Below are 20,683 nucleotides of genomic sequence, written 5' to 3' on the forward strand. Positions count from 1 at the left end.
GAGAGAGAGAGAGAGAGAGAGAGAGAGAGTGGGGAAGAGAAACAGAAACGTACAAGGATGAGCAATGTCAATTCGGCTCAAGTGAGAGTAATTGGGAAATATGTAAACATACACACTACCATACAATTGTGTTCTGTAATAAATTGGGGTTGTGCATCAGAATGCAGCATCGGATGTTTTGTAGGTGATGCTTCCGATGTTAAGGTAGGACTTTCCTCTCACCTTTTCGATGTAGTACATGACACCCTCGTGACCCCTCTGGACGGGGGGCTTCCAGCCCAGCACCACGTAGCTCTTGGTGGCCTCAGTGACCACCACTTCGCTGGGCTCCCCAGGGACCACGCCCACTATGGAGGCAAACGGATATACATGTTAATATGTACAAATTCAGTCATTATATACTCAATACAATGCTGATCCCCAATACCAAAATTGACAAAGAAAGAAAGAAGCTTTACACACTTGAAAGCAATGTTTTATGTTAAATCTAAAATGTCTCGAAAATAGTTGAACTGGCAAAAGGTCAATCGCTATGTTGTCATAAGTCATTACATTCAAACACGCAGTTAAAGATATCACGGTTACACTAACGCTCATGAATCTGATCGGTCAGTCGGGCTCACGAACTCACCGGTGGGGTCCTCCTCAGTGAACTTGATCATCCCGGTCCAAGGAGCGGAGGGTCCGGCTGGAACGAAACATCAGAGCAAAAACACACGGGATCGATCAGTGCAACATGACGACGGTCCGACAGCCTTCCATGTAACACTGTCCCCCAGCTCTCTCTCTGTTAGGGCTGTGCGTTATTTCTTTTTAATATTGATCGCGTCAAACTATCTCCAAACTTATACAATCGATTGCAAGTATATTTATCTTATTCCTTAAATGTTGCAGAACAGCTGGATACAAATTTGTAGATCATTTTTAATTTGAAAATTTTCTCTTTGAACATTTGGTGTATTTTTTTAAGGGAAAATTTCAAGAGGCAAGTTCTCACTTATAAAGTGTTTTTTTGGAGAGAAAAGCAGAATAAATGCATCATATTTTCCAACTCAAAAATAATCATTTGAATAATTGTGATTTCAATATTGACCGAAATAATCGTGCTTATGATTTGTCTTCCGTAATCGAGCAGCCCTACTCTCTGTCTCCTCACCCCTTTGGCGGGCCCTGTCGGAGGGGTCCATGGCCACCACCGCGTCCGACACGCGGGACGGGCGGCTGACCCCGGCGGTGTTCAGGGCGCTGACCCGGAACATGTAGGAGCGGCCCTCCACCAGGCCCGTGACGGGGTAGCGGGCGTACTTGACCGGGCTGTCGTTGCACTGCGCCCAGTGCTCGGTCCCAACCTCGCGCCTGCGCCACATATGCACACAGTTAGCCCTGCCGCGTGACGCATTTACACCCCGAACCACAGGGTGTCACTGTAGGGCCAGCCGTGGCTTTCATACTTCAGATGACATCAAGCTAGCTTCAAGTAGTCTTAATGTCCAACCCTATTTTGATACATCGTAGAGGGATAAGTACATATATATATATTATCCTTCACGACCCATTAAAAACAAGAAGAAATTAAAGAACATTATCCAACGAAGGAGGGAAACGTTCGAGTTCCCTTCTCCTAACAGGACGTCAACTTCAAGGCAAATGTAGTTTTTAATTTTCTCAGCTGCATTGTCCTGATGGACGGCTGCCTCCAGATAAAACTACAGTGAGGGGGCGTGACCCACTTGTCGATGAAGTAGCCCAGGATGGGACTGCAGCCCTCCACTGCCGGCTGCTTCCAGGTCACCACCACGTAGTCCTTGTTGGCGTCGTGGCAGCGCACGTCCAGGGGGGCCACGGGCACGCCCTCCACCTCCACATCAGCATCTGTCACACACACACACACACACACACACACACACACACACACACATACACACACACGCACGTACACAGATCAGTATGCAACAGGCAGTCAGAGGGATTTGCGGTCAAACAAGCATGCATACATACACACATAGACAAACAAACACTCACACATAGAAACAAAAGGACACACACAAGCACACACACACACACACATACAAAACATACTTGTGCTGTTCGGTTTTTATTACAGAGCCTTTTTTAGAACCTGGTTTCCATTCTCTGCCTCCTACACTCCTAGTGTGCTGGCAGCACACCATGGCGCTAGTAAACTTGTGGTTCATATTATTCTGTGTTTAGGATCTATAGGAGAAAAAATGATACAACTTAATTTACCTCTCTCTCTCTCTCTCTATCTCCCTCTCTCTCTCTCTCTCTCTCTCTCTCTCTCTCTCTCTCTCTCTCTCTCTCTCTCTCTCTCTCTCTCTCTCTCTCTCTCTCTCTCTCTCTCTCTCTCTCTCTCTCTCTCTCTCTCTCTCTCTCTCTCTCTCTCTCTCTCTCTCTCTCTCTCTCTCGCTCTCCCCACGTCGGCTTCATCAAGTAGGAATGGAGCAGGACGGATATAGCCTGGGAGATTCCTTAAGAGACACCCAAGGCGACAGGGAGAGAGGAGCCGTGTCGTTTTAAGGGTGGGAGCTAGGAGTGGAGCAGGAGGGTGGGGTGGGGGCAGCGTGGGTGAAGTCACTGGGTAACCGGAGCCTGTGAACACTCTCCACCACGGCCCAACTGTTCGCTGCTCTGTAATGTCCCACATGACAAAACGCAAGTGTGTGTGTGTTGTTTGTTCGTCTAATTGACGGCTTCGGCCTCTGTCACTCTTGGCCCTGACAAGGTCACTTAGCCTTTGTCATTTTACATTTAAACTTGTGACTGTTTTATGATTGTTTTCCCCAGAATTTGCCTGTATTGCACATAGTTTGTGCGATTATAAATACTGTATGTACGTTAAGCGTTTGCTAGGGATAATCCTAATTTTGCCGTTACACGTCGCGTGTTGTTAAGGTTAATCCATCCATTGTTAAGGAGTAATCCATCCACACACGTTGAACGACGAAGTCACTGAAATAGCTCAACACATAACATCACAACGTGTATCCTTCACCTCTGACGAAGACGTAGGCGGAGTAGGAGTCGAAGCCGGACTTGGTGTTGATGCGCAGGGTGTACAGGCCCTCGTCCTCCTTGTTCAGGTGCGTCAGGGTGAGGGTGGCTCTCTGGCCGCTCCAGTGGGAGTTCACCCACCTGGACGGCTTCAGGGCCACGGCTGTGAGAGAGAGCGAAAGCTGAACACTGAACACCACACACAAAAATACAGGCTGCCTGAATACTAAGACTGGCGGAGATAAAAGTGACCCGGGGATGTCACTTTGTATTGAGAGTGACATCATCCGGCACTGATATCAGCCAATCAGAGAGAGGGTTAGCAGTTTTTTTCTAGACTGTCCTTGAGTTGTGATGTAAATGTTTGTTAACAATTAAAAGCAATGAACAACACAAATGTAATTTAGTCATTTACTATTAAGGGTAGCATGGGGTAGCCTTGCAAGAGCCTCTGTTCTAGGGTCTGGGATTCCTACTCGATGGTACCCTCAGACCATCCGGCTGACGGACAGACCAATCAAAGGCTTCCTTTGTTATATGGGCGGGTTTTAGTTGATAATGCTAAAGCGAAAAAGACAGGCAAGGTGCCATGCCGAGTTAGATTTTTTATGTAATTGCGCCAAAGAGCTGTATTTTAGGGCAAGTTAAAGCCAACCAACACTGACTTTGAGAAGTATATTAAGACAACTCAAAATAAATTGAGGTGTATTAATACAATTATTATAAACCATTAATTACTTATTTATTTAGTGAACTATCATGGTTAATTAAACGTTTTAGATCCTGCTCTCCATCACCTCAAGAGTCACAGGTATACAAGGAAACGCAGCGTGTGGTTGAGGGGGTATGTGTCCAAACACTTACAGTTTCTGTACCACACCACGTCCGGCTGGTACTTCTTGATGGTGGGGTAGATGATGACGGTGCAGCCCAGGCTCAAGGTCTCGCCTTCGCGGCCAAACGCCACCTCAAACTTATCCAGGATGCTGGTCTCGAAGGTGACGCCGTGCTCGGAGCTGAATCCGTCTGCAGGGAGAGGAGACGGGTTAGCATGCAGAGGGGGAGAACACAGCATTATAGTCTGTGTGGGCCGTTCAGGAAGAGGAGTTGAGATGGTCTGGACTCACGGGGTTTAGGATCAAGAGGGCCTGCTTCCTCACCCGCTTGGAACCCTGGAGAGAGAGAGAGAGAGAGAGAGAGAGATATTACCATCAACACTTAATCCATTCTCCAACGGCATCATCCAACATAAATTGTACGATACAACAATCTCAACGCTGGCGATCACAACATTTTAAACAGCCTTGGTTGACCTACTTTTGATAACGATTGTGGCCGTAGCAGAAGACTCTCCCTTGATGTTGAGGGCAGAGGCATGGTAAAGAGCAGTGTCTAAGAACTCACAACTGGGGAAAAATAAAGGGGAACGAGAAACCTGGATGAATCATTTCATGTCAAATATCAATTTAGATTCATGAGAATTAAGTAATTGCACACTTGCAAGGGAGCATCGTTTGGTGTGAGTAGATCTGTGATACAAACATACATACAGACTTACAGGCACAATGCAGTGTGAAAGCAGTCTACCTACTTCTTGATCTCCAGGGAGTGCATGTTGTAGTTGCTCTCGGTGGTGTACTTCTCAGGGTGGGCCTTGGCGTCGATCAGAACGTTGTTTTTGTACCTGGGAAACAAGGTCAAGATGATTCCCATCAGTAACGGCACAGTAATCAGTAGACAGCGGCTTTTAGTTTTGAGAATTCTGATCCTTTTAGTATTTATTCCTCTTTTGATTGGATGCTTTCGATAGCGGTCAGCCTCACTTTGCGTTGAAGGAAAATACCGGTGTGGGAGACCAAACCATTGTAACCATCTGACCCAACTTCAACACATTCCCTACCAATATAATAATAATAATACTTTCCTGTACCGTAGGTGCACTCACACAAAATTATCTTTTGCAGAATCAGCCAGAAAAGTCAACAAAGAGATCTTGATCCATTATATTGGCAACATTTGTTACAGTGAAACCAGGAGAGGCCCTTACGATGGTCTGGGTAAAGTTAAGGGCCATCGATATGGTCCACAGCCTGGTACTGTCCTTAAAGCCGCTTTGTATGACATCGTCTGCTAACTGAGTGAATGTACATCATGATGTAGATGCCTTGTGAGCGGGAGATGGTGACTGAGTGGACAGAGTGGTTCCCCACCAGGCGATGCGTGGTTTGGGCCAGCCGGCCACAGTGCAGTGCAGCTTCAGGGTCTTGCCCTCCCAGACCGTCTGTCCGCGGGGCCTCACCACGAACTCGGGAGGGTGGCAGAGGCTGTCTGAGTTCATCTTCTTACGAAACTCGGACCTCTCCTCCAGCTACAGGAAAACGGTAAAGCTCAGTGCTTCGTATGTGATGATGTAACGATAGTTTGGTTTCAGAATGAACCGAAATGAATGAATAGAATATCCCTAATATAGATGTGGGGAAGCTGATTAAGCATTTAAGACCTACAGATCACAAGAATTTAAATACAGCAAATACTATCTACAACCAAATTGCATATCTGTCTGTCATTTCCCAGATTTAATTTGTATCTTTTCTAAAGATTTATTCGATAGACTACTCCAAACCGGTTCATAATAACATAACACATTCTGAATCCATGTAGGATGGTTCAAGAAAGCGCCAATTTTCCCAAACCTGCAACGGATGACAAAACCATAGCAAGCAAAAAGAATTGCCTCAACGTCTCAAGAACTCTGGTATACTGTAAACCCCATGCTACGTATGGGGTAGAAGGGAAGGACCTACCTTCCTGTCCAATTGGAGGCTCTCGGCCGACTCCCTGACCATCGTCTTCCTGGTTTTCTTCTCCACAGTGAGCGTCATGGACTCCTGGGACTCCCTCACGAACAGGTTCCTCATGGCCACGTAGTTCACCCCCTCCTCCTTCACCACCTCGTCCTGGGCCTCGGCCAGACCTCGCACCACCTCATGACTGCAACACAACAGACACAGGAGAGGGTAAGAGGGTGAGAGGGAGAGAGGGTGAGAGGGAGAGAGGGTGAGAGGGTGAGAAGGAGAGAGGGAGAGAGGGTGAGAGGGAGAGAGGGTGAGTGGGTGAGAGGGTGAGAAGGAGAGAGGGAGAGAGGGTGAGAGGGTGAGAGGGAGAGAGGGTGAGAGGGTGAGAGGGTGAAAGGGTGAGGGGCTGAAGGTCCAATAGGGATGCATTGATCACCACCTTGGTTTTCTCAAGTCAAACCAGGTATTAATCCCTAAGCATAGAGAGCGCAAATTTGTTGCGGGACACAAACAGGAACTAGAATCACATCGTTTTAACGGCGCAAAGCACATGAAGCGCAAATTGATATTCACTCACTTGGCCCTGAATACAGGGACGACGTATCCGATGACCTCGAGATCTGTGTCCGTGGCTAGGTACTTGTGGTCGGCCTTCTTGGTGATATGGCTCATTTTAGAGGCCATCGCCTTCTCTGTCTTCAGAGAGGTCTTCTGCGAGGTCTTCAGGCTGGCCGTTTTCAGGCTGGCCCTGGGAATGAGACCACAAGAGTCACGTGTCTGACAGAAGCTACACACACATGCAGCTCAGCTCACTTCTTAAAAGGACAATACCGGTCTGGGTGAGCAAACCAATATTGCCGTCTCTCCTGGGTTCATTAAATCATCTGTTTACCATTCTTCCGTTGTGCCGATTCCGCCTAAGAGCATTTAGTGTGAGAGGGCCTGACTAGAACGTTAGCAGTAGCACATTGATCTTTTGGATTGAAATTGTGTAAAGTAATTACATTATTGACTTGTTCTGAATTCTCTAAGGCAGAATATGTACAATGAGGTGATGTTTACAAATTATATTGGTGACTGACGTTTTAGTGAAGCCCGGAGAGGACAGTGACCAAAGTAATGCCCTTAAAGCAAGATTAAAGCATAAAACATAGTTACCACATAATCTAAAACCATTCATCACCTATTATGAATAATTGAAGGAACATATAACAAGAAGCAGAATACTATTGCAATAATTATGTTACACTTTGGATAGATTTGTGAGATGAAGTGAGGATATGTACATGTATACACTTACCTGTCACAAAATGGTAAAAAGCTGTGTCAAATAGAAACATTAACACTCCATATTGGAAAAAATGCATACTCAGCCTGTTTATGTATTGGACTTAAAGTCAGAAGCATGGTAAATATTAATTTATGACACACAATGGTTGATACTCAGAAGAGGATAATGTTCTATTATAAGCTCACTGACGGCATTGATCCCAAAAGACATGACTTATGACTAAAAGCATTCATAACCCATCTCACTTGTAGTTTTATAAATAGCCCCACACCTGAACCGTTGGACGTGGGAAGGTGCCTGATAAATCCTACTTTGCTACTCCATATCTAGTCCGTGTTTTTCAGCACAAAGTGTTTTTCTGATGTGGCCTTTAATTTGGCCTTAACAAAGTATGACACATGCCACTTCCTCGGGGAGAGCTATGAGTGAATAACAAGTGGAAATCGGTAATTGAATAGTGGATTCATCCGGTAAATAAGAATTTATCATATTGACTGTTGAATGGGCTGTTGAGCTGTAAGAAAGCCAAGTGTAAGGTCAGAGAGAAACAAAGAAAGAGAGGAGAGTGCGAGAGAGACAGGGAATGAGAGCGAGAGTGCGAGACAGAGAGAGTGAGAGAGAGACACACACACAGAGACACTGAGTGTGACGGTAGGCTGTTCAATTTGTGGGACTAATATTAATATCGAAGATAATATTTTTCCTAACATAATTGTACAAGTGTTCCTAAGAAAAACACAAGGATTATGTGTGCTACCAACTTTGCCATTCAACAGATACTGGGAAAGTCATTTTGCATTACATTACAACCACAGGTCAATTCAGTAGGAGAGTTCACTGTACACTCAGCATAAAGATAGCTCCTCTCGCTCGGCTAACAGAAATAGCCCAGCTGTCCTTGAATATCTCTGGCAGCCATTGAGATGCAGCTCAAATTCCTGCTCTCTATCCTTCATGAGGTGTATGGGTCTATTATCCCTGGCAGCGAGGAGATCAAAGTCAATCTCACTATATAACTGACCGGTATCAAATGTTTGCCAAGTCCCAGGCTATTACACTATTATTGAATTAGTGTACGCTTTCATCCAAAGCTATTGGATCTTACTTATCTTACTTTATTTCTGCTTTGGTTTTTGCTCCCATTAAATGTCTGCTCATTTGAAAGCCATTTCATGACCACCAAACCATCCATGGAGGAGGGATCCCTCTTTTGAGATCCTTCTCAAGGTCCCCCTTGGATTTGGGGAGTTCTCGTTAGCCCTGTCATATTATTTTTGGGCCTGTGAAGACCTTTGAGACTGTAACTGTAATTAAGTACAATTTACTTCAATTACAGTGAATTCAGATACAGGTTGTTAAGTAACATGTTGTGTTTAAGTGTCTCGCTCTAGCCTAGGGTGTCTGCCGGTAGGCTGTGGAAACTGGGGGTCAAGGCAAGCACCTTCCAGCTGAGAGTCAAACACCATGACGGAATCCTGTCCTACCAGACATTAAATTAAAGACACACATACACTGTGGGAGATTTCCCTTTAGGTTGAACATTTGATGTGATTATACCCTCACATTGTAGGCTAAAGCTCTCAAAACAATGTACATGACGGGTCAGTAGATTTCAAGGCTTACAGATAATCCAATGACATGTGTCATTAGTCCGTTAACATGCCATGGAAACATGACAGAAATAAAAGTTTTTTTGGACAGATAGCATGTTTGTCTTTGTACTCAACCATTTAACTAGACTGGCTAATGCCAGACCTCATCTCAATCTACAGTGAGATGAGGTCTGGGAACCACACATTCATTTTCTCGTATTTGAGGCGTGGTGTATGATTGCCCGGAGCCGTTTATTGGGCGCTACGAATGTCTATCATATGAATCTGTCCATAGCTCATAGCCAATCGTAACAATTATACCAGATGACGTATGTAAAGCGACAGAAATTCTATGAGGAAGAAGATGATGGGTGTGTCGCATAGACGTGGTCAACGTCTTGCCGTACCTCCCCGTTCTGTGATTGGTTCCCTATCTCAGGCGAAAATTGGATCCATGGAATCCAGGCTGCCTAGCAACGCAAAATGAAATCGCGCGCAAGGCAGCATGGGTATACCTAGGCTACCATTTAACAGCCATCTGAAACATTCAAATGATGTGTTTGCTTTGTATAAACTGTAAAGGAGAACCACCGCGATTAATATATTGCGTACTTTCATTAAAATTAAGATATTATGGATTATTTATAAGATGCTCATGTGCTGCTACAGAAACTCCAGGCTTGCTTGCATTCCGATACAAATTAGTACACAATGCATTTTGCCACAAACTAAACTCACTGGCATGAACTGCCATAATATCACAGACGAGCAATGTTTAAAAACCTACTCAGGTGTAGAGTTAAATAGCATTGTCACCATTTTTCACCACTTGCTATAAAGCAAAGTCAAGGGGCATCAATATTTAAATCGAAAAATATTCACTGTATTATAGATAATATATCATAATATATTCAAAAAGTTTTGTGTATTATTGTATAACCAGCACGGCTCCCCACTCTGTTGTTAAGGCAACAGACGATGCATGCTGTTTCCTGAGCAACACACTGCTGGCCTCTGCTCAGCAACAACATCCTTACATACAGTCTATGGAGCAAACACTACAACAGTGTTTACTTTTCAAAATATATACCAACGGCTCACTTAATTCCATTCACTTAATCACCCTGGGGGAAGGGACCCATTTACTGAAATACCCCGTCAACAGCATTGCCTTCAGAAATATCAACCATTTTGTCAACTCATCATCAGATCATCTTCATCCACAGCCGTTAGCAACATAATATGTCGTTTGTTTTTTCCCTCAATATCAACCATTAAAGAATGAGCGTTGATTTGAGTAGGTGTGCCTCTCCACCACACCCTTACCCTTGAGTGCTCTTGTGAAGCTCATGAGAGACAGACTTCTGGCTAACAGAGGATCTGCTGCTCAGGTGATAGCTGCTCTCAAAGTGATGCTGCTGCTCCAGAGTCTGCTTCTGCTCCTGAAAGTGCTGCTGGCGTTGGCGCTTCTCCAACAGACGCACTGATCCGGACATCCTGGGGGGGGGTGGGGGTGGGGGTCTCTGCTCCACACCAACTTACAGTGTCACAGAAGGACCAATCGCAGGGTCAATCTCAGTGTCTGGGACTTGCGACAGATTTGAGTTAGGCGGGGGGGGGGGCGTTAGGTTTTCCTTAGGTATTAGGATGGCGGGTTTAAGCGGACGACTTTGAGTTAAACTATCGATGAATTAGTTAAAGCAGAAAAAAGCGAATTAAGGAGGAGAGGGACATTGTTCAGATTAGGATGGGATGAGGTTTTGGGTGATTGTCTAATGAAATCGTTATCTTTTTATTTGTTTTCCAATAACTAATATTATGTTAAATGGAGCAAGATAGAGCAAAAGCAGCGGAACCAGTTTATTTATATTATCAGAAGCAGAAGCAGCTAGCTCTTCTTTCTACGATTAGTTCCACAATGTTGTTAGAGCATGTTATGCTCCCTTTCATTTTAGAGCCACATCAAAGCTCTCCAAAATGAGGATGCCCACACACTTCCACAGGAATGTCCGACCCATAAGCTGGAAAGCTTTCGTAACAAACAATTACCACATCCGTGCATACCTGACGCAACATACCTACTCCGGTCAAACAGTAGGCATGTTGCATCATGTCTCAGCCTTCACTCTTTTGTCAATAATAACATGACACTATACTTTATGTCATTGGGGATGTAAAATGTTATGTGAGCTATGAAACTGACTTACACTGTCGTTTTGTATTGTATTTTATTTAATATGTAATAGGAATAGTTTTCCCTTTCCTACCATTCATTAGGGTCATTATAAATTGGCATGCAAGCACATACCTTAGTAAGGAGAACAATAGGATAAAGCTGATTCAATATTCGCATGATAGAATTATAATTTACAACAAATATTGAATCCATATTTAGATGATAAATGTCTTTTCAGTAACGTTTACATTTGGTAAAATGTCATTGAAAAAACATTATGCAGTATTGCGATTAAATCATGAATAAAACCTAAAAATAGTTAGTAGAACCTATGTTATATTAGCCTAAATGTTCATTTTTAGAGACTTAATAAAAAACAGGATGAACACATCATGGATAGGCCTACATTGTCTATCAGACTTCTAAGTAAAAAGTTTAATACAATCAAAAAATATAATAAGCACAAAATAGCACTCACCAAAACAAAAAATCAGTTGAAGAAAAGCAAGAGAAATTGCGAGGTACTAGTCCAAAAAAGGAAACTAAAGCAAGTCCAGATTGGGGTAAAGGAGCTTGGGTGCAGGGCAGTGGACAGGACGACAGTCCACAGAACAAAAATAATGCTGCCACTCGGCAGAATGTCCAAGACACCGTCACAACCTTTTAAGGCTCGGGCCACTTTAAATTTAGCACAGGAGACTGCGTGAAGGTCCGAAGGGCAAGATCTCCAAAAAGCTAAACGACTGGACATATCCTTTATTTTGTGCAAACTTTATTATTATGGATTGACTGTTGATATTATGAATATGACTTATTCCATTTGAGGACATTCGCTTCTGAGAAGAATAAATGTGTTTGCAAATCTTCTTCACCTGCTTCCGGCGCAAGTCCCTGATTCAATGAGCATGTGTTATCAGGCCGTAAACCAACAGACCAACAATAGGCCATAGGACACTAAGCATCAGTCTAGGACAAGTTTTTTAAAATCGACATAGAAGCACAAATGCATAACTGAATAGTTTTTTGTTCTCAGCATGGAAAAGAAATAGAGCAGAAAGGAAAAATAACGAACAGGCAATGTTTTAAACTTGAGAGCACTAATGTAGGCCCAGCTTTGGCCTGTGGGTGGCACTATAGGGTTCAAATCAGGGCCCCAAAGTCTGGCGAGTTTGACCGGTTGGGTTTTTGGTCCAAGACTGCCACCTGCTGCAAAATCCTAACATTGTCATGCATTCAACTGAAGTAGTTTTAGGCAATCAAATATTTATGATAATTTGAATGTGAAAAGGTTGATTATTATACTGTTCAGTGTTGCACATGCATATGAACATATGCATTCATATGCATCTGTGATTAACTTATGTCCAACTCAGGTTGGTATAAGCCTCACACACCTATGGAGCTGGTGCAATTTTCTATCAGACGCAATGATGCAAAATATATATTTTTTGCGATCTTTTTGTTTCAAGATCTGGGGTCTCCTGTAACAAGGCTTTGTATTAAAATGTTGGGTATTTGTTGCTTCACATTTATGTGAAGGGGCCTTAAAAAAGCATGCATAAACCAAGTAGAGATAGCTTTATACTTACTTCATGCAACCACGCTTAATAAGATTTTTTTTATTGCTGACGCTCCATGATCATATAACATCCAACGCACGCAACACACTAAGATGTCATTCGACCTTAGACGCCAAGTAGAAGAGGTAAGTCATGAACTATAGTTAGCAGTAATAAAGTTTGGATAACATGTCAATAAAATATTTATCGAAGGGTAAAAGATAAATCTACCACATTGGCTCGATTGAAATAAGGTAAAGCCGTGCTCGTGGCGTGTTGGCCTTCGGGCCCGCCAAGGCCTCTCTGCCCTCGAGCTCCTAACACGAATGGGCCTCGAGGATTACCGTTTCGATAAGTTCAATGTCAATTTAGAAAATCAAACTGATCGATATCGCTCACAATTGTTTCTGTAATTGTAACTCGTGTTTTCTCAAGCCATCACACTTAATGAGGGTGCTATCTGAAGCAATGCTGCTGGTGGAGGTATTTTAACAACGCATGAGCCAACTCTGTTACTAGCTCTTCGTAGCTGCTGACATTAATGCTCATACACGGTTCGGTATGCGGTGTACTCACGCTCATGGTTGGTTTCTGTGTTTAACCGTGACTTCTTCCGAGCTAGTCTTTCTTCTTCTTATGCAAGTTATGTCGTTTTTAACTTAATGAGACGCCGTGATAGGAGCGTTCAACTCGATGCCGTTTTCTCCTCTTTTCACTAGCCCCTATGGTGGAAATACGTCATCACTCCCAAATTTATTTCTTCAATCAGAAATTAAAAGCCCTTTCCGACCGCTTGGTACCCAATTGAGGAGTACCGAAAATAGGAGCGGCTCAGCACGTTTATTTTGGGACCATTCCCAACTTTTGGCAGCGGGAACGCCAATATAAGCGGACCGAACCGAACCTCACCGCTCGATGGAAACATGCTGTCCCTTTAAGTCCCCACTGTAAGTCATAAATGAGCTGTCGAAACGGGCGCTCCTCCTCAGAACTGGACATGTGTGTGTAGTCCGCCCGGCAAAGAGCAGGCAGCAGGTCACTTAGAGCCAGTGGGACTGTCATGATATAAACTCCACGTCTTCTACCTCGTTCGACTCTTGGGGGGGAAAAAAGCGCGTTAAACGAAGGTCTACTCATTGTTTTCTCAAATGACTCGACAAGCATACGTGGTCTCTGTTTCTAGTCATTTGGTTTTGGAAACGGGTAGCCTTTTCGCCCAGAGATTGGCCATAGTGGGCCACTTAGCGTCCGAGGTGCAGTGGAGCACTAGGTAGCGCGTTGATGAACGGCCGGTCGAGGCTCCCTGAGAAGGATGGCTATGACCGTGGCGAAGATACTGCAACTCTTGGCGGGAATGGGGATGGCTTTTCAGGCTCAAGTCAGCCACATGCAGTTAAAATCTCCATATGGTGAGTCGTTTCTAAATCCTTATTCAGTTGTAACTTAATAGCGGTAATTATGGAAGTAAATCTGTGCCATCGGATTTTGAAAATAAAAACCCACTGAATTATATGCACTGAATATTTATGCATGGGAATAACGTATCTGATTTTTTTGCCTCTGAATTTAACTCTTTACATTTTCAATAAATCATTTTCACCTTTATTTTTCAATGTAAAAAAAATCAAAATCAAATATTCAACGTTAAAAAATTCAACCCAAATATTTTCAACTTCCCAAAAGTAAAAAAAGTAAGTTAAAAGTAGCCTTTCTACTTCATCATATTTTCAGGTGATGTAATCATCAAGTCCATCAGCAGTAATTCTCATGTGTAGCTTAATTATACTTTAATTCATTATTTATACTTACACTCTATATTATAAGTATATTCTTATAAGCTCACCCTTGAGTAGGGTCACCAATTAACACCTTTCATCAGCTAACGATTTGACAGTAACAAAAAAGAGTTGCATATTAAAAACAATTGCTTGTCTTTTAAAATTTTCCACACTCACAACGCAAAAATCCAAAATTCCTTCAGGATACAAAGTCGCTTTTTATTCAGACCCCAGTGAGTTATAGTCAAACCTGCATTTAACCAAGGCAATTATGCAGTCTTAGAACAGTGAAAAGTATAACAGGAAAAAATCATACCGTCATTATCCGGCAACTCTACCTAGCATTTCTCTGTTGTTTTTACAGCAGTGTAAACAGTGTATAATTAACTCATGGGTTTATTCCATTCAGATGCCCTGGACCCCCTGCATGGACTACAACACCAAGGTATTTCTTTGCTGCGGTTGTTGTTTTCAATACTGGATCACTGGTGTATGGAACCGGACTGATAATTAGTTCCATTAGCCCCCCCTGTGATTACCCTGAATGTGACCTCTCTGTGAAAAGCTGCCCTGCCTAGTAAGCAAGCGCTTGCAAAAACCAAAAGCAAGTCTGTTATGATGGAACAACTAGTGTTGTGTTCAGAGCCTCCTCTCAAGTCACTTCCAGTCCACTTCCCTCGTCAACACCCATCGCGGAGGGATTGATTTAGTGTGTGTGTACACAGCACGTGCATACAGCTGTATTGTTGCTGAGGCTGCTGCTGCTGTCAAAGAACCACCGTGACATTCCCTCTCAGGGAATAGGCCCATCCCTCCCACATCTCCCTCGTACGTCGGGTCGTGGACCGGCCGGTGTGAAGAATGCGAGGCATTCCTTCACCCTCTGATGTGAAGGGGTTTGGTGAGCTGGAGGACACACACTGTTGTGTTGTCAATGGCCGGTGTGGTCAGGGCGGGGGTCCGTGTGGGCTGGCCACGATTAAAACAAACAACAGATTTCATGCAACATGGCAAAATCCTTCTTGAAATATGTTTTCTATGGCTCATCGTTGGCCAGTTGATAAACACAGTTTGCTGGTTGGTCAGCACATTGTTGTCAACTGCGGTGGCATTGGTTTCAGCGGCATGAAGACAAACACAAAGACTAGACTGTAAAACAATGCAATGACAACAACATTTCTCTTTCCCACTTTGGCTTTCAATTCAGGGGTCTACCATGCCGACACGCAGGGGCTAGCACCTCAAGACACAGGGGCCCCTATAGACCCGGGCTCCAAGCCTCGGTGGAGGAGGTGGACTCCCAGAGGCAGGTCTGGGGCCCCTAGTTTGGCCCCTGACAAGAGGGGCCATTACCGAGACCAGCATCGACTGGAAGAAAGCGAGCCAGACCTGTTGACCGAGGAGGGACACGACAATTCCTCCCAAATCGTGGTACGCCTTTTCATAAAGTCGTGGTGAATCTCATCCATAGACGAACAGAACAACGCAAGCAAAACACTAGAAATATCGGCGTGTGCGCAGGATTAAATCATTTAGAGGATCTATGTTGTGGTCATTCATTTAGATGACTCCCAGCTGATTAGGCTGGTGGTAGTAGAGTAAGGATGTAATTCATTGTTTTGACAGGACATCGATCACGTCTACTATACGTCTAAGATCTACGGCCCAGGAGACCCCGGTGGTAAAGCGCTCTGGGTGGACCTTGGTCAGATCTCAAATGCGGACAGGAAGGTCCAGGAAGGCTTCATCTCCAACACCCACAGACAAGCAGCCGTAAGGAACATGTTCATGTTCATGAGAATGAGGTCACCGGACACTTGGATGTAGTTGTTTGTTAAACAAGGGCAATGTGCGTACAGAAAATAAAAAAAATAAATTCTGTCTTATCAATTTTTAATCACATTGTTTTAATGGAGCGGAGCACATGGAGCTAGAATGTAGCAGGGCTGTTGTTTATTGATCACACGGAATAGGATCCCAGAAAGTCTTTGTGGACAGGAAAATTCAGAACCATTACTCTGTAACTGTCCGACACGATGCTCTGGGCTTTGAATCTCCAATAAGCACGCCCCTTTTCTCTCCCTGTCCCTGAGCGGCTGATGCGTCGCTGTGATGTGGATTCTTGTAGTAATAATCTATTTATTCTCAGGCACAATTGAACAGTGATGCTAATGCTATGCTAATATGATAGAACCCTTTTTTTTGATTTGCCTCCAGAAAGTCAATCTTTCCTTTGACTTCCCCTTCTATGGCCACATATTAAAAGAAATAACAGTGGCAACTGGAGGTAAGTCTAAACTGAACTAAATGTATTCAATGTAGGCATAAACCAAGGTTGTCTATCACAGAAAGACTATCTCAAATACATTCGAACATGTGCTTGTGTGTTTGTCACCCACACCCCCCCCCTCTCCCCAACCTTAGGGTTCATCTACACTGGTGACACAATCCACTGGATGTTAACAGCCACCCAGTACATCGCCCCTCTCATGGCTAACTTTGATCCCAGCCTCTCTGAAGACTCCAGTGTATCCTACGTAGATAATGGTAGGATAAAAATCATCGAATGACCAATCAATCCAACTCACATTCATTTCAGTGAACATATATTTCATTGTGTGTTGTATTCATTCCCAATGTCGCGGTGTGTGTGTGTGTGTGTGTGTGTGTGTGTGTGTGTGTGTGTGTGTGTGTGTGTGTGTGTGTGTGTAGGTACAGCGTTAGTGGTACAGTGGAACCGGGTCCACCTACAGGACAGCTCCGAGCTGGGGACCTTCACCTTCCAGACCACCCTGCACAGCGACGGACGCATCGTCTTCGCCTACAAAGACGTCAGTCTCTGCCTCTTTGTGTGTGTGTTGCATGCCAGCTTAAGCCTTGATGCTGAGGTTCTCTCTCTCTCTCTCTCTCTCTCTCTCTCTCTCTCTCTCTCTCTCTCTCTCTCTCTCAGGTGCCCATTGCTGTGGGGGACATCAGTGCTGAGCACCATCCTGTCAAAATGGGCCTGTCGGATGCTTTCGTTGTGCTTCATAAGATAGAGCAGATTCCCAGTACGTATTCAGCTCAGCATGTGGGTCATTTGTCAGATGTGATCACAGTTCTCTCACAGTTGATTCAGTGAGTTAATGCAATCAATTAGTTATTCAGTTGATAAGTTTATTGTCAATGAGATCTCTCAATAAAATAAATTATTTAATTTCTGTTTCTTTTTCCAGATGTCCGACGGAGGACCATTTATGAATATCACAAGGTGGATATCCTGAAGTCCAAAATCTCCAACTGTACCGCAGTGGAGATCCTGCCTCTGCCCAGTAAGAGATCTAGAGACTATGTACTATAGCCAGAGAGGGAGCTTAATGGTCGGAAAATACCCTCAACAGATACATCTAAGACCCCGTTCAATCGCTCCTGAATGTGTTTTACTAAGGCGGATAAATAAATGGTGTGCGTTTTGGCCATTGCAGCGTGTGTCCAGTTCTCCAGCTGTGGTACCTGTGTCACGTCTCAGATCGGCTTCAACTGTAGCTGGTGCACCAGGCTGCAGAGGTAACCCTTTAGTTTCAATAATACACAGCAATATGATATATTCATACATTTTTGTGGATCCAATATATTCACAAAAAATGCATTTGTCTTGTATTGTTATTTGAGATTGGGATCATTTGCATCCAGTGCTATTTTGTTATGGGTCTCAGTTAGCCTGGGTATACCCATGCTGCCTTGCGAGCGATTTCATCTCGCGTTGCTAGGCAGCCTGGATTCCATGGATCCGATTTTCGCCTGCGATAGGGAACCAATCACAGGACGGGGAGGGACGGCAAGACGATGACGAAGTCAATGCGACACACCCATCGTCTTCTTCCTCATCGAATTTCTGTCGCTCTGCATACGTCATCCGGTATAATTGATACGATTGGCTATGAGCTACCTGAAGACTCATATGAAAGACATTGGTAGCGCCCGATAAACGGCTGCGGGCAATCGTAAACCACGCCTCAAATACGAGAAAATGAATGTGTGGTTCCCAGACCTCTTCTCAATGTAGATAGAGATGAGGTCTGGCGTTAGCCAGGCTAGGTCTCAGTAGTAAGCCTGTCCATTCCGTGTGTTCAGATGCTCCAGTGGGTTCGACAGAAGCCGCCAGGACTGGGTGGACCATGGCTGCCCAGAAGAGGTACGAATCCTTTAGTCTCTCAGCCGCATTCCACTGCAGCCGGTGCGTCGCGGTGGGTCCAGTCCCCAGCGGTCGAGTTAAGGTGCGTTGGTTTTTCTTCCTCCCCAGAGGAGGGACCCTAGGTGCGTTCCCCTGGTCAACCTCATCAAAGCCAGGGCCCACAACCCCACCAACACCACCACTCCGGTCTCCGTCTCCAGCACGGAGCGTCACAGAGCATCAGCGACCAGCTCCACCACCCTGGCTAAGATCTCCACGGTGACCGACACCACCACCACCACCACCACCACCAGTGGTGGCAGTGTGACCACGTCCACAGCGGAGGACCCGACCAGCCCCCCTGCCGAGGGTCAGTTCCTGGCGCTTGGTGAACGGGTTCAACGCATTATCAGAGAAATCAATTCATTCAAACTTATGTGCAAGAATTTGAGTTTTTTTTTTGCGAGCTCAAATTGTTCCAATTTCTTTTGTGAATTAATATTATTTTTTTTACAATCGTAAATATTATACAGAAGTTTAAAATATTCTAAACTTCATTCACTCTCTGTGTATAGATCAGGCTGCAGGGCAACAGTCTGCATGAAAATAAGCATAAATAGTGCACCTGTAAAAGAGTGCCCCCCCCCCTCCCCCTGTCTGATGGCAAACCCCACCACCTTAATAAAAAATTTCCTGCGGGAAACCCTGCGTGCTATCGTCTGTAGCGTTTTTTTAAACAGAAACCATTCACCGCATCCACCCAGTCATCTGTGTGTCGGCTGGTTTCCATGGATGCCCGCGGTCAACACATGTCAATGTTGTGACAACGCTTGCTTTTGCTTTTGCGTTCCTCAAGCCCTGCAGTCACAGTGTTTTCACCCGTCAGCCCTTTCCCCATGCGCAGCATCGCGTCATTATCGTCCAATCAATAAGTGCCTGTTGTCATGGCGAGGTACACAGGCCTAGCGTGTTCCGCCAGGGATCCTTGGAGGCCCTTATTGTTTGCGGGGGTCAAGTGGTCAGCAATTTCCCATGGCCCCGTGAGGGTCATTGGCGAGTATATACAACGCCATGTTAAATACTACATACTGTCCTCAGCTGCGGAGTGACCGCGACGTATGTGCATCGCTTAGAAAGCGCACAAGGAGGTATACTGTATGTATGCGTCGAGGGTTTTGTTTGGCACCAAACGCTTTCTTGGAAAACACTGTGTGACGGAAACGACGTTCCCGGAGAAGTCGCATGTGCCAAGGAGGTTTAAAGGTAGAAGGTAAACACAATCAGCTGGATGTATGTCCTCCTGATTCAGGGGGGGGGTTAAAGCAAAGCTTGCTTGTGCTCAATGGCGCAAAGTAATGTATCAATCTAGTGCCATTATCGTTTGACTGGGATTCATAATGTGGGGGTGTCTCTCACCTGCAATGGCTTGATAATCGTTCTTTTGGATTCACAGACAACACAAAGATGGAATCGCACGTCAACGAAGCACGTAGGTCACCTGTACACCGAAACACTACTACTCATTCTAAACTCATTTTGACGTTGCCAAATCAAACAATATATAATTAAAAAATCGATTTGGCAGAGTCTGGTTTATTTTTGATCTTACATATTTAATGCGAACAAGCAATTAATAACAGGATTGTTTCTTTCCGTTTATTTTGCCAGCCGAGATAGACGGTTCAGGGCAGGGGGGGGAGCAACTGCAGACCCGCCTCCTGGCAGCCATCATCCTGCCCATGGTGATCGTCGCCACGGTGATCCTCCTGAGCGTCTACATGTACAACCACCCCACCTCCACCGCCAGCCTCTTCCTGCTGGAGGTCCGTCTGTGATACTGCTGTCTTTCCTGCTTATTTCATGCTGAAATGTATTGCTACCTAATGAAATATCATATGATGAATGCGATGAATGATGAATGCGGATCAATGATGGACAATAACGTTTGACTATCTTAAGTATTTTCATAGCAAAAACGTGAGCCTAAAATGTTTGGTCAAATGTTCTCGTCTGTTCCTTTCTCTATCAAAATCCACTGACCCTGTGCTTTACTCAATGTTTCAACCCCCCGCCCTCCCCTCCACCCACCCCCAGAGGCGTCCCACCCGATGGCCCATCATGAAGTTCCGCCGGGGCTCGGGGAACCCGTCCTACGCCGAGGTGGAGGCGGGCCTCCAGGCCAGGGACACCACGGTGGTGGTGGTGGACCCCAAGCAGGCCTTCATCATCACGGGCCGCAGGGAGAGCGACATGAAGGAGGGCTTCATCGTCCCCGACCAGAGGGAGCGCTGCCTGGTCTCCGAGAGCTCCTGACTGGGGACTACGTA

General features: G+C 44.8%; 2 protein-coding genes across 3 annotated transcripts in view; one reads left to right on the forward strand and one right to left on the reverse strand.

Moving 5' to 3' along the window:
* myom1a (myomesin 1a (skelemin)) overlaps window positions 1-13,132 on the reverse strand; it is a 29,672-nt gene extending 16,540 nt beyond the window's left edge. For both annotated transcript variants that reach the window (XM_079750813.1, XM_079750812.1), the window contains exons 1-13: window positions 13,002-13,132; window positions 6,385-6,555; window positions 5,817-6,003; window positions 5,223-5,380; window positions 4,604-4,696; window positions 4,330-4,418; window positions 4,140-4,184; window positions 3,877-4,038; window positions 3,014-3,175; window positions 1,731-1,872; window positions 1,157-1,356; window positions 632-688; window positions 223-347 (exon numbers count right to left, since the gene is read on the reverse strand). In XM_079750813.1, coding sequence (XP_079606939.1) covers window positions 223-347; window positions 632-688; window positions 1,157-1,356; window positions 1,731-1,872; window positions 3,014-3,175; window positions 3,877-4,038; window positions 4,140-4,184; window positions 4,330-4,418; window positions 4,604-4,696; window positions 5,223-5,380; window positions 5,817-6,003; window positions 6,385-6,491 — 1,527 coding nt within the window. In that variant the 5' untranslated portion in view covers window positions 6,492-6,555; window positions 13,002-13,132. The remainder of the gene's footprint in view (window positions 1-222; window positions 348-631; window positions 689-1,156; window positions 1,357-1,730; window positions 1,873-3,013; window positions 3,176-3,876; window positions 4,039-4,139; window positions 4,185-4,329; window positions 4,419-4,603; window positions 4,697-5,222; window positions 5,381-5,816; window positions 6,004-6,384; window positions 6,556-13,001) is intronic.
* Window positions 13,133-13,737: 605 nt separating this feature from the next.
* Window positions 13,738-20,669, forward strand: plxdc2a (plexin domain containing 2a; the record flags this gene model as incomplete). Its single annotated transcript, XM_079751163.1, has 15 exons — window positions 13,738-13,834; window positions 14,613-14,648; window positions 15,411-15,634; window positions 15,830-15,976; window positions 16,421-16,490; window positions 16,628-16,750; window positions 16,916-17,034; window positions 17,154-17,253; window positions 17,419-17,514; window positions 17,668-17,749; window positions 18,317-18,377; window positions 18,486-18,726; window positions 19,810-19,845; window positions 20,025-20,179; window positions 20,451-20,669. The coding sequence occupies 15 exons, from the start codon at window positions 13,738-13,740 to the stop codon at window positions 20,667-20,669; spliced, it is 1,806 nt and encodes a 601-aa protein (XP_079607289.1).
* Window positions 20,670-20,683: the final 14 nt, after the last annotated feature.

This window comes from Pollachius pollachius, assembly GCF_949987615.1.
Source record: "Pollachius pollachius genome assembly, chromosome: 14".
NCBI classification, from domain to species: Eukaryota; Metazoa; Chordata; class Actinopteri; order Gadiformes; family Gadidae; genus Pollachius; species Pollachius pollachius.